This window comes from Pagrus pagrus (assembly GCF_965226575.1).
Source record: "Pagrus pagrus genome assembly, chromosome: 2".
NCBI lineage: Eukaryota > Metazoa > Chordata > Actinopteri > Spariformes > Sparidae > Pagrus > Pagrus pagrus.
This window is the reverse complement of record NC_140186.1, coordinates 33,213,086-33,232,308: the sequence shown is the minus strand read 5'-3', so window position 1 is coordinate 33,232,308 and position 19,223 is coordinate 33,213,086. Positions and strand designations below refer to the sequence as shown.

Genomic DNA, 19,223 nt, shown 5'->3' with positions numbered 1-19,223 from the left:
ACCTATGAGCTCCAGTGACAAGACCCGCCTTCCGCTTGTCAAACCATTAGTCATGATGAAGCAAAGCACCCAGCTAAGTTTTCATGAAAAAACCTCCTCCAAATATATCCTGACAGTGAGTACAGCGAATACAGAGGAGCCATTAAATAAAATGGATGACATGAAATGAGCAACATAACGCAACAGCTGGAAGGAGAGGCATATGAAGATAGGTAGAATGGCTGATTTGAATTGGCAGTGAAAACTGCTTTTGAAGGTGTGTGCATGTTTGTGTGTGCCAGTGTTTGTGTGTAGGACTCTCCCTGCTGAATAGAGACACTACCAGAGGCCTCCTGCGTATTTACATTACGAGAGGGCTACATACACAAGCTGAACAAAACGTCTTTGAATGAGAAACTTAATCCACCGTAGAATTTTAATTCAATCTTTATGTTGCAAGGATTATAGTATTTCAATGGGGCCACAATGAATAATCTCACTCTTTGCTGAAAAGCGCTGAAATGGAGAGAATATAAATGTTATTGATCCAAGAAGGGAAATGTGGTCATCACAGTAGCAAAGAATAGAGGCTGGATTGAATTGGATATTTTAAGTAAGAATGTGATAAAGGATCTAAATTTGAGTAAAAAGTGGCTTAAAGATAATATGTTGTAACAAAACCTTTCTCAGCACAAAAATGTGTTCTAAGATGGCTATTTAGGTATTGGAAGACTAAAATAATAAAAAGGAATAAAGAAAATGCTATATTTTTACCACTTCTCTTGCTATATCTTCTGTTGCCTCCCAAGCTGCAGGTTTAATTGAGAATTAGACACTGAAATAAACCAACAGCTCCTCAAATGCCAGATAAAATAAGGAGTGAAAGCCACGGAAAGGCCTCAGATGTGAAAGCCCAAGGGCTTATCTGCAGATAGGCAAAGGTTCATGGAGCGTTGCATACAGAAACATGATGCACAGAGCTGACACAGTTGGCCATTCAGCGTCACAAAGGGCCGTGTCTAGTCTGGATGATGTATTTCTATCTCATTTTTCTGTAGCGTTCCACCCCTCTGAACAGGCCCGTTTGTGGGGGCAGATGTCAGTCAGTCGGCTGCCTGAGGAACAGGAGTACTGCTCTGTTGGAAACCTGGCATCTGGCCTGACTGTTAAAAGGCAGTAGAAATGACTTAAATAGGGCTAAGGAGAAGCCCGGTTTTTGATTGAATTGGTGCTTGGAGCAGTGTTTCAAAGGGGTCGGACATCCATCGGAAACATGCATTACAGAGACTTCAATCAGGGCAAACCTTAGGGTGCTAAGTTTGGCCAGTGGGCCTGGAATTGAACCATTTTCTGCATGTCCCATTATCTGATAATGTTGTTTTTTCCATCTGCAAACAGCAGACTGTGTTGGGTTTTGAACCCTAAGGGTCATCAAAGAGAGCACAGAGAGAAGAAACAAAGAATATGGCTCCTCTCATACTCAAGACACTACATATCCACCCCGGCAGCCTGGAGATACCACTGTCAGTCAACACAGTGCACAATTACAATCAAATGTGCTATCTATGGGACATGTGACCCCTGTTCTATTTTTACAGCAGCAGAAGGGATGACAGCACTGACTCTCCAGGGAAAAGAAATGTGTATGCATTCTTTAACATCAAAGCCTCAGCCATACTATCCTGTGTTATGCCTTTGTGGCATGTATGTTAAGCCACCTGGCATACCTTGACAATGCACAGCAGCGTGGCTTTTATTAGCCCGCTACTTTTGTGTAAACATGTGGGTCAAACATTGGTCAGACATAGATAACCTCTGTTCATTGTTATTCCATTACTTCATGGCAGGCTTTACTGTACACAAAGACAGGAGTGGTAACCTCTAGAAAGGACCTGTTTACAGTAAACATGAAGACACAAGGAAAACTGCTTTGCCAACTGTAGAAGTGTGGAAAGTAAAAGCACCAAAATCTGAGGTAATCCAAAAATACCTGAACATCTCATGGCTTTTGAAAACCACATTAAAGAAGAAATAGTAACGACATGAATGATAAGAAAGAAAAAAGATCACAGTTGTCATTCCTTGGTTAAAGTATTGTATTGTTCCAAAATATGTGAAACTGACATAATTGAAGACAAGACGTAAAACGTAATCATTGTCAGTTTCTCATTGTAAACAGAAAGGTATACGTGGAGGACACTAGTTTCACACCATTAACAAAGATACAGTATAAGGGCCAGATTAACTCATTAACAGGTTTTGAACCATATAAGTATAATTTTTGCCAAAATATTGAAGCTATTCAAAGTCTATCTTGACACAGGGCTCCTCAAAATAAAAATAAGGCCTTAAAGGATAATTCTGGTTTATATCAACCTGGAGTATTTCCAACAAATATGGCTTTTGTGGCTCAACAGTTCATGCCAACTTTGCACTGGTAATTGAGGGCTCACTTGCAAAACAAAACATACATCAGGGCAGGTTGTGTGAAGACTTTGATTAGAGATGGTCTGATACCATTTTTTCCATCCAGATACCAATTCCAAATCCAGTGCATGTTAAAAAAAAAATTCTTTTAACAGCTGCTCGCCGCTCTAAAAACATTAGTTGCAAGGGGCAGCACAGCGCAACTTCTTGTGTTGGCTTTTAGAGCAGCAAAGAAGAATTGATTTCCGGTGTGTAACGTTAAGCAGAGCTAACGGAGCTAACTGGGAAGTAGCAGGGTCCCACGTGATGTCAGATCGGCATTTCCGATACTGGTATCGGAATCGGAACAACTCCGATTATGATTAAAATAAACAAAGACATTCCCAACAAATATGGTTTTCACATACAAACATTCCAAATGCTTCTCTCTCAGTCTGACTGAAATGGACTTAAGGAGTGCAAAGTTATATCCATAGAGCTAAGACAGCCACATTTATGGGAAACATGTCAAACTTGAAATACAATGAAATTATAGTTAATACAGTCTGCTAAACTGCATTGCTTGAATAATGGCTGGGGGCTAAACTTAACTCTTAACTAACTTAACTCTGTATGAAAAAGCAGCTGAATGAGTATGCATAATGGCTGGGAGCAAAGCAAAGTATGAATGAGTAAATAAAAGTTGAAAAGAGTAGTTGGAAAAGTAGGAAAGGGATGAGGGAGGGAAAGAATAGTTTAAGCTGGGAGTTAAACTGCTTTGCTGGCTTTATGAAGAAGCAGCTGAAAGAGTATGAATTGATGGAAAAGTGGTAAAGAGTATGGTTTATTATAAATAAGTAAGTATGAATGAACAGATAAGGCTTGAACAATGCTGGGAAAGCGGAAAATGTCTAAGAGTGTGCATGCATGAGTGTGTGTGTGTGTCTGTGTGAGAGAGAGCGAGAGAGTCCCAAGTGTTGTGAACATTTTAAAGTTTAAAGGGAGTTTATGTAAGCAACATCAACATATTCATAATGTCTGATGTGATATGTTGTAGTATTGTTTTTGTTGTTTGGTTAAATGATGTATTTTGTTATTCATGTGAAACAGCGTCTGTCTTGGGACGCAAGACAAATTTCAAATGAAGATTCTGACAATAAATGGAAATCAGATCAAAGATAAGTGGCTTTGAAGGTTTTTTTGTACCTGACTTCAATTGTAACTAAGCTTCAAAGAAAACTGAATAATTTGTAAGTTATATTTTATAAATGTAATACGTTTTAATGGGATTTGAAAGTAGAATAACACCCCAAATGTATGAAAGATGTGGAAGGTTTGTGCATAGAAGAACATATGTTGTGAGTGCTTCCAGAATTCACACCAATTACATTAGGCCCCCCCCAGGGTTTTGGTCTCTGGGGCAGTTGCCTGCTTTGCATGGTTGGTGATTCAGTTGTGCATCTTATGCTTCTTCAACCATCTTACCTAGCAGCTGCACTCCGCGGGTCAGACCGTAAACATCAATGAGGGCCCAGAGGGGCTCAGCTGTGCGGACTCCACTGAAGAACAGCATGGGACTGGACTCGTTAATGCGGTAGAAGACTCTGCCCTTCTTATCGACCCAAAAGGCGATAATGTTGCCCTCGTTGGCAAACTCTTCAGGCAGGGCCTTTGCCCAGAAGCCACTCTGGGACACCAGGTCGGGGCAGGCATACTTGGGCAGGTTGTCTGGATTTATCCTCGCGGGGTCTTTGGAGGTGAAGCCCAGGCGTAGCGCCCCACTCCAGCAGCACTGCTTTTTAGTAATCTGGGGAGAGGAGAGTCAAATGTGGTTTTCTTGGTATTTTTTTTAAAAATAATTGATTAATAGTGCAGACTGACACATGGCATGAGACTGAATCACCCCAAACTCTCAACTTCTACATTATTTACTTATTTAATATAGAAATGCAAGACCATTATTTGACTTAACATGGTTTTCATTCCAATGCAGACAGTGTAGTTGAGACGTCATCAAGGAACTCCACATTTTAAGTGTCAACCTAATATAAAAGCAGTACAACAGTAAAGTAAGGAAGTTTAAAACCTCCCAGACTTTTGAGAGCTCAAGTGCTCCACTCTGACATAAAATACCTTGAGGCGGACTTGCTCATACAGGGCTACGGGCCTGTTGCAGAAGGTGATGGCGTTGCAGAAGCTGGCCTGCCTCTTGACTGTTTTCTGGGCAAGGTCCATGACGATTTGGGATCCCTTAGCGTTTGGATGGAAGAGAAGCGGGCTGATGGGATGGGGCCCACCAATAGTTCCACACTGGATAGGCAGGCACCTCTTGGGTTTGTGGTGACATCGGTGTGATGTGGATGGGAAAGGGCCGCCAAGGGAGTCTGAGGCAGAGACAGACAAAGCACAGACAGATGAGCATTATTGTGAAACAAAAATTTCCCAATTAGGGGCAGGAAGTTAGGGTTAGTCACTTTAATAAGTGTCTGTGTCTGTTTTTGTTTCAAGCCTGATGAACTGTTCTGCATCAGAGAAAATAACATCAGATATTACCACACACTCACTCTGTTGTTTTTATATTGGCTCTTGACTACTATGGAGTAATAAGCTAATAAGTCATTATCACATTGGGTCCTGCAGGTTGAAAAGCAAATCTCTATGCAGATTAAGATTGCAAAGTCCAAGGCAGAAATGATGCTCCCCGGTTATATACATACTGAATTGTTCCCAGATAAAATGGTTCATGTCAACTGTGAGCCTTAAGTTCAGGATCTGTCACTACAAGGTTTTAGCAGAAGCCATGTGCTGACTGGCATGATACAGTTACAACATATTATATGCCATGTAAATATTAATGATATGATCCGTTATTTAGTTAAATTGAAGTTGACAATTAAGACATTATCATTGTATTAAAAAATGGTACACCACAAGAATGGAGCAAATACCTCTATGAAGGCCCAACAATCCCCGTTTTTAATCACTCATAGATATGAGCCACTTAAATTCACCAGGTTCTCTTCATCAAGGTCCAAGCATCATTCCCTCAGAAATTAACAATAATGTCAAAAAAGCCCAATCTTGCTATGTTAAAAAAGTGAGAAAAGATTTTCCTGGTGTCTTTGTGCAGATCTGCACCATAAGTTGATGGGGTCTATTCTGGGCCATAACCAATCCTCTATCCAAGTTTTGTGGACATTTGGAAATTTGTCTATGTATATGTATATATATATATATATATATATTCAGCAGAGGTGCTCACATTTCAGCTACAGTTCCCTGGCTCTACTCAGTGATGCTGGAAACATTTCAGTACCAAGCATGTGGCCACCTGTCCATGGGAAAAATAAATTATAGACCAATCAACAGAAAAAAAATGTCTATAATTGAAAGTGTCAAAGAAGAATTATACTTAGTATTCAGTTTATGGTGCTTTGGACTCTATACCTACTGTCATATTCACAGAGGACTGTTTGACAAACAGATGAAAGCTTACACAGTGGCAGCAGCAGTTGTCCTGTGGAGTCCTGATAAGACTATCCGAAAATACAGCTCGCTTTGTGTTCTCTCCCTTTCTTTGTTTCCCTCTTCTCCCTCTCATCTTTGTTTATCTAGTAATGGCCCTTCCAGTTTTTCACCCTGTAAGCGTGTCTACCGTTCAATCTGGCCCCAACCTAATAGCCTCGTTGAGGCCTTTTGTCTTGGGCAGAGCCACAGGAGAGCAGTTGTTGAATGTGGTGCACATGGTCCCAGGCAGATTGAGCTGAATGCATTACCAGGCTCTGAAGAGACGCAGCTGCTGTACGGAAAGACTGGCTATGTGTGAATTCATGTTCCTTAGCAACCCCTCGTATCTAAAGGTCTTGATCAGTGCACTCTTTCACTTTGTGGCTATCAGCTGGGATACAACAGATGCCTTTTGTTTACTCAGACACGACAAAATGATATTTATAGTCTCCGATTCCAGCTTTTTGAAATTCAGCTTGTGTGCGCTATTCTGAGAATCCATTCAATCAAATGAGAGTATCAGTTTACAGTGCAAAACAAATATCTTACTTTACTCATGTAATTCTGATAGATCTTTTTACATCTTCTATTTTACCAAATATCTTGACTGACAAGACATCCTTAAAGACTCAAAACATTTGCAGGTATTTGTATTTGCAGTTAAATAGAAGAATATGCTCATCCCCCATAGCAAATGTGTCAACTAGGGAGCAGCGTATCAAGTATCTGTACATGCTTTGAGGCATTTCAACCTTTCCTGCTATCAAAGTTAAAATGCACAGAAAGAGGAGCAGTGTGGTTTGTAGGCTTGATTCCATTATACTTACAGTAAAAACAACCGCAATGATTCACTCTCACCATTCTCAACCCTTCTTCCAGCACCAGCAGGAAGGTTTTTTGATCAAAAGAAAAAAAAAAGGTCCAACAAACCAACCTTACGCTACCTGACCAGCACCAAATGCCAGACAGACAAAGTTAGCCACTTGCTGTTGAAAACAGTGGAGCATTTAGCAGCTAAAGAGCTCGATAATTCCTTAAGGAGTTGTTGGAGAGCAAAACAGAGCTAAAAGAAGAGAGGATACTGGACTTAATTTACCGAGTGGACAAAAACATACATACATTCAAAATGTTGAGATGGAGGAGAAAATCATGGGTGTAATATAGAGATTTCTGAACGTAGCCCTTGAAGCAGTTCAGTATACAGTATGTGATGAAGCATGATTCTTGCAATACTTGGGTTGTATCCACATGGTTGAATACACTTACTGTAAGTCACTTTGGATAAAAGCATGAGCTTAAGAAATGTAATGTGTTGATATCTTTTGAAGTCCTACTTCAGAGGAGTATGAACTTCAAACTAGACCTCCTGGTTCAAATTTTGTCGTGTCATAGGTAACCTATAGCAAATTACTAGCACCACCCCATCAATCTGAAGGCCATACATGAATCCAGGGAAGTACCAGACGTAGATAAGTACAATACCCATGCGACTACTCCAACAGTAGTGGCAAACTTTGACTTTAGAAAAAAGCTGAAAATGAAATACACAAGTCTCTACTTCCCCCGTCCACCCCTGTCTGAGACCACTTACCATAGATTCTCTCTGAACTTGTCTGAAATTGTTAAGTTAAGTTCACTTCTTGATTGATTATGCTGGCTAGTACAGTAATGTCAGTATATTAAATAGTACTTCATTACTTGAAATTTGGCAGATGGTAAGATGTTTGCTCTATTTCTCTATTATCTATTCTGACTATTGTGACAACCACTGTCTTATATGTAAAATCTTAGAATAATGTTATGATCGCCATCCATATAAAGTACCAGCATCACTAACTGGGGGCCACTGCCCAACATCATCAATACAACTACCCACGCATCTGCTGTCACTGTCAGTAGACACTGAGTTGCCACCACAGTAATGATGCCACACTAGATGGCAGAACACACAAATCAGTTGCCGTGTTCATCTATTGTCTATCTGAACATGGCCTTGTATGTGACAGCAAAATATGAGTTCAGGCTTGTACTCTGTAGACATTTGAGCAAAATAGTCTTTTTAAGACTGGAATTTTTTTTTCATATAGCCGTTTTACTTTTTAAGATTCAGTGTTTACTCTTAAATCCCATGTTGCAGTTTTAAGTTCTTATGCAGACCAAAGCAGCCTCTAGCCAAACGGCTGGTCTCAGTCCTCCAATTACCTCAGCAAAACAAATCCTAGAGTATGCTCATGTCCACACAAACCCGAGATGCGAACCCCTGATGTAAAAGGCTTGAAAATGACTTTTGTTAACATCATTCTGACAGCTGCCTCTTATAAGCCTGTTTGTGCACACAGCTTTATGCGTGTGTTATCTAGGAAAAAGCAGCTTTAACAGCCTCACAGGAGCCATTTTGCCAAAGGTCAAGGTTGTCTTATTATGAACAGACGGAAAATGAAAAGCTTGTATCCCTCTGCCCCAGAGTGTAGAGGTCTTTATCCCCTTAATAACAACACACACACACAAGACAGCTACAACCTCTCATCACAATACACACGCTTGTGTGTGGCTAATACCTGTCATACACCAATGAACATCTCTGTGGCGCAGTAAGCTAATCTCTCTCTCAGCAGTTCAATTTGGCTGGTGACAGCGAATGAGAGGTGAGCTGTGTGTGTGTTCTTGTGTGTTTATCAGTGTGTGCTTTTTATCTAGAGTTGTGTAGTCGTTACTCACCATCAGCTAAGTGCTTTACCATCCAAATAGAATTTGATAGGTGGAAGAAAACTAGTCTAATATTTGCTCAGTATTTGGTCAGCAGATGACTTCCAGGAAACAACTGTTCTCCAAGTTATATGTTCTCACAGGGTAGCAGTTGTATTATATGAAATTAAGTAAAAATAATTAATTATTGGTATTTTTTAAATGTGTGGCATTTACAGGGTGTGGTGAACTTTAAAAGAACACTGAACAACATATGGAGGGTAATCTAAACCTTCTCTCACTGTTGTCCTAAGCAGGACCCCCTGTCAATGTGTCTCCAAGGTATACTGAAACAAACCTTGGCCAGTACTTGCAGATACCACTGGCCCAGATCTCCACCAGTATGCCTAATGTTGTGAAGAGCAGATCTGAGGGAGGACCTGGCTGAGGAGCAGCAGGATGGAGGAGAAGCTTAACACTATTAGAGCCTGTAAGTAGGGGTGGACTGATTATCGGCCCAGGCGATCATCGGCTCCCATATCCGGCATTTTGCAGATTATCTGTATCTGCATTTTATTTTTTCAATTGCTGCAAAGAATGAATTAATCTTAAAGTGCAATACTTTGCTCTGCTGGAGCCTCTACCTCTCTGTCTGTATTCACCTCTGTGGTACCTGAATGGTACTTTAGAGTATTTGCATTTTCTGGTACTTTATACTTCCACTCTGCTACGTTATTGAGACAAATGTTGTACTTTTAACTCCACTACATTTATTTTATAACATTAGTTACTAGTTACTTAGCTGTTTCAGATTATTAATATAAAATGAAAATCAACTAATACATTGATGTACTGTTATAGATTAAGCTATCCAGCAGCATATGAGATCTCCCATAACCAGTTAACGTGATGAACACATGTAAAAGTGCACTTTTATGTTTTGGAACAAAATTACAAACTATAAGTTCTATTTTACTGAAACATATGCTTAAATGCATTTCAGCTAGGCTATGTGTTGGGAAAATTTTGACACCAAGATTTCTATTTTTACTGAAAATGCATATCAGCTCTAAATATTGGTTATCAGTCTCCTTGATTGCTAATAATCAGTATCGTTATCTGCCCTGAAAAATCCCTAATTTAAAGGACTGAGTTCAGGTGTGAGCTCTTTTAACCACCTGTGGTAGAATCCTGGCCTCCCTACTGGCAACAAATATCTGTCTGAGAGAAAACATGTCAAACCAGCTTCAATTGGTGCCAGTTTCCATAGTCCTACAACCTGTTTGAGTCTACAAGAAACCTCACAAGTAGTGGATCCTCTGAGTATTTTATTGTGCCTGACCGCATAATCATAATGTTTCTCATATTTCCTGGAAATCAGCCTACCCTCCTATATAGCTGTTCAAGTGTTTTTCACCTAATATTACCACCAAGTGAACAGAATGAGTTCATAATGTAGCATTCAGTCACAACAGAACACACACAAACACAGCCTTTGTGGAGCTGTGATAGTCTCTCAGGCCGTTTTCACACAGAATCAGCAGCCTTATTATTTGAGTGAGAGTGGTGTTTTTAGGCAGCAGCGGAAAGGTGAAAAAAGTTAAAACACAATCCATTTTGGATAATGTAATGGCATCCCTCGCATCCTGGTTGGTCATAGCAAGTAAATGTTTTTTTTAATCTGTTCATGTGGACAATCACTGGTAGGATCAACGTGGTAGTAGCATAGAAACCAGCTTGTCCTCATCAGAATAACGCTGTCATAGGTCATCAATGAAATCAGGTTATGAAAACCCTTTATTTAGGTTACTTGTTAGATGGTAGAGAAGGTTGGGGATGGATGGTCATGCTAAACAAAAACAGGATTTTCATTCAGGAGATCACTGTTCAGGTCCAGTGTGGTTAGTTGTTTCAACTTATTAATGCAGCTAATTTAAATCACATACATAACGTGACTTAAGTTACTTAAGTCATGTTGGTAAGTTGCATAAGTAATGTGGTTATTTGAACCCAATCCACAATGTTTTCCTAAACCTAACCAATCTAACCAGACTGTGACCTTGCAACAAACGTCCAGTACACCTGTCCCTGGTACACTACAATTGTCACGTTGTTTTGGGAACACTGATATATGTCGTCGGGAGTTGTTGTCAGTGTCAGTTAATCTATTTAGTCATTTTAGTATGGCTTTGTGTAGATAGAAACATTGCAGCTTCTCCTTTGTAGCTAAATGATGGTTGGCAAACTTCTCTACCACTACCTTCTAGATCTGTGTTTGAGGGTTGGGGTTAAAGTTCATAATACTCTACATCACTCGAGGTCTGAATCTTCACTGTCCTCATGATTCTATTTGATTATGATTCAGCTGTCAATGATTCGAGTGCAAAACGTTTTCAAGATGCATCTCAGTGTATTACATCCTCGATTATCTATATTACTGCACATGGCTACTTTTTCATCATTTAAATTCCCCTTTTATTCAGAAAGTCCTTCCAATAATCAGACTACAGCAGTCTACAAAATAAAAGCGCGATCATTTCAAGACATAAACATTATAAAAACAAAACATTTATCCATCTGCCTACATGTTTGTTGTAATCTACAATAATACTGTTTTCACATACTGTAGCAGCTTTAAGATAAAGGATTTATGGACTTTATTGGCTGCACACGCCTCTCTAAGAGCTGGACGGTTAAGTTGACAGTGCCTCCTCAGATCTTGGCTGATTAGCTGGGCTTGCTGTTACAGTTATTATTTATGGTTGCAGACGTTAGCTTCAGGTGGAAATGGCTAATGTGATTAGTAATAGTTGTGAGGCAGAAGTCACGCTCAGCGTAGGTCTTGTCCAGTTCATGCTTCCCAGCAAGTTCATAAAATCCGCATTTGGCCTGTAATGTCCATTTTAAATAAAACTCTGATCATAAGAGGTAGATAATGATCTCTGCCTCCCTCTGACATGCCTCCTACATAAGTAACATTAGCCTAATGTCCGTCTTCAATTCAAAGCATGAGAGTAACGTCGCAACGTAACTTTATTGTTCAGCTGAGGCCGGACAATCAACAATCATCATGAGCTGCAGACTCTTGGTTATGCTTTGTCTCTGCATCGATACAGAATCTTCCACATCCACATCACGATGCTTCTTATAATCGAGACATTTCCACACCTCCATACATCATACAAATGGGCCATGGAATAACACTCGCACACTAATCGCTGCAACTCCTGATTCTGAATACAGCCTTACTTTAATGTTTAAGCCATTTGGGAAAAAGCCATCATGCAGGCTGGTGTTGGGTGTAACATAAAATAACTTTGCATTTGAAACCTACAATTGTATAGCCATTTGTGTACATTGTTGCCAATGTACCGTTGAAATTTAGATCCATCACCAAAAATGATCTGTTAAGTAAACTTATTTTGCATTATTTTAATGTCGTGATGACTTTTATGCTCTAACACTCATTTTGTTCTATTGGAATAACTAAAATCATCAGCTTGGGAACGATCAAACCGCAAGTATCCTCTTTTACAAAGCTTATCAGTGTAAAATGTTACTGTTGCTGCTCAAGTTCTTTATTTGATGTTGTTCTCCGTGGATCTCTTGACAGTGTCGTTAACAACACCAGCAACAAGCCTGGAGGGCGATGACAAACAACATCTTAATGATGTTTACGTAGCTGTGTCTGGAAGATGTATCCAATCCCACTGACTCATGACAAAATGGCATTTCAGTCTGATGAAATACCAACTGTGAAATGAATCACGCATTAATAGCGACACACATTATCATTTAGATTTAAATGCTTTAAAATACAACTCAGGCGAGATGGTTTTACGTGCTTTCTGCACTAGCAGATGCTCACAGCTTATGCATGGTGCCTTTTACAGTGTAGTTCACAGGGTATTACATTTCCTGTTCTTAGTGATCTTCAAAGTTCACTGTATGTGCTTTTATACATGTGTGACAGATGCTTCACACATACAGGCCAAGTGTGTGAAACACAATAGGCTGCGTGTGTCCAATGACAGGGAGTCTATGACTGAGGCAGTGATAGTAACTGTACCTGTAGCTGCTATTCTACCTGGGGCACTCATTACAGAGTCATCACTCATTATGTTGGTGGTAACCAAAGGGCTACACATGCTGCTAGGCAACGTCATGACAAATCTATTGGTTCAGTGTTGATGCACTGATAGATGACTCGTGCCCATGGTAAGGTTGCATGTTGGGGGGTTTCCATGATGACACCAGTCAGAGCAGCATCAGGTGATCCTGTAATTTTAAACTATGTGCTGCTTTATGCCTTGTATTAGCCTATATTACAATATCCTAGAAAAAAACTGACCTGCCATTTTGTTTTTATTCATCCTGACAAGTCCAATACTTCATCAAATCCCGTTGTTCTTTGTTCGAAAGTACATTAGGTCTGCTGCACAGACCGCCTCAGTAGCTGGCGGAGTCTGTGAAAACACTGGATTTAAATGCTGGTTTCATCAGGCAAAAATGTTTAAAAAGCATTTTCCTGATCTTCCAGGAGAATACCTTTGTAGATAAACCAACTAACTTAACGTTTACCCTGATATTAATGTAGAAAGTGACTGAATAACAAAGTAATGTATAGAGTGCCATTACTGAAATGTTTTTAAACGACAGCAGGATTTAAAGATATGTAGGATTTCTGCATTGAAATGTCTAAAAAACCCTTCTATATGTGTTGTTGAGTTGTGTACTTACATTATCCCAAATGTTTCCAACAATGTTCAAACAAAGAGAAATATACTCAAGGTAAATTAAACAGTGTGTTTTATTTGGTCTCCTGTTGCCATTACTTTTTGGAGAGTCAGAGAGTGAGGAAGGAAATCGGCGGAGGAGACTAAATGTACCATGAATAAACCTTTGAAACATTACCTCGTCAATGGACATTTATGCTTTAGTCACATCAGATAGATTTTCATCGGCAATAATGGTTGTTTACTCAAAGACAGCGACTCCCATGTTCCCTTGCTGCTTGGCAACATCATTAAACTATGTCTTGTTTTGACTGAGAGACCACCTGTGCAGCTGTGTTGTTACACACCTGTCACCATTTTTGTAGTAATTTCCTGTTGCTACATTTCTGTAGCTGTAGCTAGCTCTATTGCTAGCTATTTATGAAGATGATGTTCCCATTCTTAATCATGCCTACTAGGACCAGATTGCATCATGTCAATAAGCATGACATAATATCTATTTGAATCACTGAACAATTAAGAGATGGTTGTTGGTGGCGATTCAGCGGTCTGAATCAACACCAACAGGAACTAGTTGTTCCCTCTAATGCACGGCTGTAATTACAAATACTAAAAATAGCTGATTCATCAGTCATTTAGTCCATAAAATGTCAAAAGTGCCTTAATAGTGAAAACATTCATTCACAGTTTCCCGAAGGCAATGTCTTCCAATTGCTTGTTTTGATTGACCTAGAGCAAAAAACCAAAAGGTATTTAACTAACAATGAAAGAAAGCCTCACACTTGCTACAAACAACAAATGAGTGACTTAAATAGGGATACAATGATTCATCGATTAATCTATTGAAAGTCTCTTTGTGCTCTTGTGGTAGTCACTTTTCATTGATTTCTGATGTTTTATAGACCACACGATTAATGAGGAATGTAACTGGCAGATAAATCAATAATGAGAATAACAGATAGTTGTAGCCCTGGACTGTAATGTTCAATCAATTGTCTTTTAATTTTCTGTTTCCTAACCCTAATGCTCTTCTATCTGATCTCTAATTTTAACTCTACTTCAGCTCATCTAACCTAATTGTCCCTAGAGTTGGGTGATGTCTACCAACTGGGCATATGGCAATTTCCACAAACATTGTAATAGACGATGACAGTGTTGCTGGGGGGCGGGGGTTGGGACTGATTTTTTTGTGCTCTCTGCTGGGGGGCCTTTTGAATGACGATGTTACAATGGCACAGGGATCTGTAGTCAGCCATTGGCAATGGGTGATCGCATCATCTATCCCAACCCTAAATGTACTCTATGGGAGACCTTAACATAAAACATAATACATTTATGAAACATATGTTCATGAGCACTAGAAATATACCAATCTTTACATTTTAAAGGAATATATCTATCATGTTTCCAACCCTTTGCTTATCTACTGCAGAGACACTGCTATCAATAATTCACATCGTGATGACCTGACGATGAAAGGTGAGACAGCGGAGATGATGAAGTCTGGATGACGTTATCCACTATGGCCCACTAGTCTTTCCGCTGTTACCGCATTCTCTTCACTAGCGGGATTACACAACAGTGATCAATAAGTAATAATATTGCAAGGCCTCATACAATGGAGCACAATGTTATCCAATGAGGCTTCTTTGGCAGTGAAAAAGAGCAGGCTGGTGGAGAGGCGTAATTATATGCAGGATGTATTGACTGAAAGCAGGCAAGATGCTATTCAGTACTGGCTGGAAGGCATTATGTGGGCGCTGCCTTGAAGGTGACCTGTCGTGAGGATGAGGATGAAAGGGCTGCAGACACACACACACACACACACACACACACACACACACACAATTTTGCACGCTTGCTGGACAGACAGCAAGGTTACGGTTGCTGGGGATCTACCTCCTGTGTGTTGATGAAGGTGACAGCATGAGAACACGCTGCCTTAAGTCAGAAGTAGTGCCACCTGACCCTGAGACATATGTTTCTGTCACTCCGTAGCAACTGTCCAGGCCTGAATAAAGCTCTGTCTTTTTAGCTCTTGCTGAAATACACAGAAAGAAAGTAAAAGAAAAAGAAAGATGAAGAAGAAAATGGAAATATTTTCAACGGTGGCTTGCATGCTGTATTCACAATCTATTGCCCTTATTTGGCATTCAATATCCTTAGGCATATCCCATGACATTACTGAGATCTCATCTGATTCTGAAGTTAAGAAACTTTACTTTGTTATATGGCATTTCTTCAGCTCAGTCTCCGCTCTGCATTCGGATACTGAATCCAATTCACGTCTAATGCAGCCAGACGCTCCATCGAATCAGCCTGTGCAGCCTCAGACACTGGCCCACTTTCAGTCAATCGGGAGCACAGAAGTGGAGCTCCCACACACTCGGCAGACTCAATTATGCAACCAACTCAGCAAACGCTGTTTGGATGTGCTCTGGTGCTTCACACCTGAGAACAACAGCCTGCAGTGGTGCAGCTTTAGAAAGCATAATCTGTTACCCCGTGAGTCGCACCTTTCTCATATCTACATGTTCCTGGCGAAGTTCAAATTTAGTTCTTTGCCACCTACATTTACCAAAATCACAAGCATGGAGATAAACATGACGAGGAGGGTTCGGATATGATTTTCTGGCATCTTACATTTTGGTCTTTCAGTTCCAGTAAGAGGCAGCAGAAGCAAACACTTTCTATCAATGGCTGTGGATCACCATAGCAACTTGTCCTTTAATATTAAATTCTATTTAACCCCTCTCTTCTTCCCATTGGAATTAACACTTGTAAACATAACTGTAAGTTATTAGTGATTATTAGACAGCCTTCATGAATATTCTTATCAGTCTATTATGGCAGTCAACAGCCATGTTGTTTATCAATACCCTGCTGTTGCAACGGATGTTTCCAGTCATATCACTCCTCAGTGAGAAATCAGGTCAATTTGGTTTGTCTGATAATCAGGTCAATTAGTAGTAGCAGTGTCACAATTTGCCAAATCCTCGATTCCGATTTGATTTTCGATTTTAAGGTCACAATTCGATTCTCAATCTTTTTTTCTTTGAGCACAGATGGCTATGCCATTTTTAGACTAGTCTAGTCTTGGATCACTGGTTTCATGCCATGATAACTCATTTAATTTTTTAAATTCTTTTTCAAAAGACGGTCTACAGTACATGGTGTCATGAGTGATATAATCTCCATAAATTGTTTGCAGTGTACCACACTCATGCCTTATTGTCAAATTTACATTATTTATTAATAATATAAATGTAACAATAACTTGTTTCAACAGTCAATTCGAAACTAACTGTAAACAAAAGAAGTCATAGAGGGATATATATATATATATATATATATATATATATATATATATATACACATATATATATAATATGTGGTGTTGTTTTTCTCAGTTAAGTCTACTTCTTTATGATGCCTACGGTGATGTCCTGCCATATTTGTCGAGTTGCCTGTGGACGCGTATGCTACACACGCATAGCCAGCAGACGGTGGTGCAGTGAAATGCTGCAGGTTTGTGCATTGGTGTTGGAGTGTCACCCCATGGTCCGTGTTTGTGACGTGTTGGGAAACCCCCAATCAGTTTGCCAACAGACGAAGCTGTTATGTTGTTCGGCTACTTGTAAGTTTGACCTACTAGTGATTGTTTGTCCTCATTGATGGATTAAAAATAACAGTAAAGTCATTACTGTGTGTTTTTAAACTGGGGCACAAGGCTGAACCAAAATGAAAGTGAAACTGCTGTGTTCCCTCTGTAGTATTTATCCACGCTAAATAACATGCCCTGCTACTGACCCATTCTACTCTGTTTATGATCTCTGGTCATGCCTCTGCCACAGTAGGTTACACATGACGGTCCTACAGTGATCGTCAGCATCCACAGATATGTTTTAAACTGGTGCACAAAGCCAAACTGAGTGAATACACACAACATAATACTTTACACTCCACTGTGGTTTAAGTCGTAGTCTGATCGCCAGCCTATGGCCACCGTAACGTGACGTCAGGCTGCGTTTCTCCAAAAGTTGACTCTGTCTCAACTTTTTCGGCACCTCTGCAGCCAAAACGGACTACGGACCTCCTCGTTTCTGCTGATCAATTTCTGAATCACTGTATTGAGTCAAATTACTGATTTTTTTTTCAAATTAGTGACATACTTAGTGGGATAAAGTTCAGAAGATTGTTAGAATCACAAAATCTGGTACAAAACATTCAGCAACACCTTAGAATGAGCCAAATATTTAACTAAAATGAGTTATGGATTATGTTCAACCAAGAGCCAATGCATTGATATGGACAGCATAGACATTTAACATCATGAGAAGGACTGTTGTACTTGTTATATTGGACTGGTGGCAAAATCATTGTCATGTGACTTCAGTTGCAGAACTCAACTGAGAAGAAGGTCCAGGAAATATTGACAAAGATGAAGTCAATCATTGGGTCAAGATGCCAATAAAGCAAGACACTATGGATTGTCATAGCAGGAGAGGGCTGGTGTAATTAAAGTTGGAGTTGGTAAGATTGTATAAACCAGCAAGAGCAATTTTAAAAACTATCCCACTTCAGTGTCACTCCTCCAAAAACTTGCCCTGCACAATCACATAAACAGAAGTAAAATAGCGATCACAAATGTACCTCAGTCCAAATTTAGCTACCTGGCTATCCTTACTGCTGTAAGTCTGTGCTTTGTGCTAACTGGGTTAGCATGGCTAATGAGCTGTGTGCTTTGTGCTAACATTAGCCACTGAAGGAAAGGCTGTTGCTGTGTATGTGCTTTGCTCTACTCAGTAGAAGTTTGTCAATGCTGCTGCTGCTCACTCGTTCCTTTGGCTCAGTGGCTGTGTGCTGTGATCACAGCATATTGTTGTGATAGCTAACCATATCCAACTAGCACAACCATGTCTCGCATCTAAGGAAACACTATCATAACAAACAGGGCTAACAGCTAACAAGCTAGCATGTTAGTATTTGAAAATTTTGGCTGCACTTAATACAATCCCAGGGAAGTTTATTGCTTCGGTGTACTAATGTCATTTTGGACAATAAAGTTCATTGTTAAACTGTAAAATATCCTGCCTCCATTACATATCTCTCTCACAACTGTTTGATAACCACATTTAGTGATCATTGCCAAAACATTATGCATATCGGCCGATATATCAATATCAGTATTTTCTAATTTCTAATACCTTCATCAGCCAAAAAATGAGGATCAGTCTGGCTCTATTAATAACGTTAATTAACAAATCTTTTAATTAAAGTTTCTGAGTGGCCACATCAGTGAGCCACCATGTTTAACACCATAATCTCTATCCTATTAAAAAACAAAGCTAATGAAGCAGTAGGCCATTATAATATTTGATAACGATGCAACAGCTACATCATGGACTTCAAGCAAGTACAAGAACACAAAGAGGACCAAATAAACAAATAAACAAACCAGCAATTGCCAAGATGGAATGGCAGTCAGCTACAATGGCACACTATAAAATGTGACTGTACAGGCGTTCTCCTTTATTTACAAGGTGATTTTGACACAGTCCATTCCATAACAACTGTGTGGCAGGGAAACAGCTTGAGTCTGACTTTAGTCTTTCTTAGTATTGGAATACACAAAAAGGCAAGGGGGGATTGGGTGGTTACATTATACAATTGTTTTCCCAACAAATCCAGAGAAATCTGTCATTGAATTGATGTAATGGTGCATTTCGTTTGGTCGCCAGATGCTGTAACTTGCAGGGAAACAGATCAGACAATACAACAGAGAGCAAGGAAGGAAGAGACTGTGACGAAACATATTGGGAGTAAAACTCCCATGATCCCATGCTACTTAATGACATCCTCAAATTGCACGTCTTGTTTTCCTTTTATTGTTTTAAGAAAGCTGGATCG

General features: G+C 39.7%; 1 protein-coding gene across 2 annotated transcripts in view; it reads right to left on the bottom strand.

The window, feature by feature from the left end:
• Positions 1-19,223, bottom strand: part of neurl1aa (neuralized E3 ubiquitin protein ligase 1Aa) — an 85,623-nt gene that overhangs the window by 34,284 nt on the left and 32,116 nt on the right. For both annotated transcript variants that reach the window (XM_084364668.1, XM_084364669.1), the window contains exons 2-3: positions 4,519-4,769; positions 3,871-4,192 (exon numbers count right to left, since the gene is read on the bottom strand). In XM_084364668.1, coding sequence (XP_084220794.1) covers positions 3,871-4,192; positions 4,519-4,769 — 573 coding nt within the window. The remainder of the gene's footprint in view (positions 1-3,870; positions 4,193-4,518; positions 4,770-19,223) is intronic.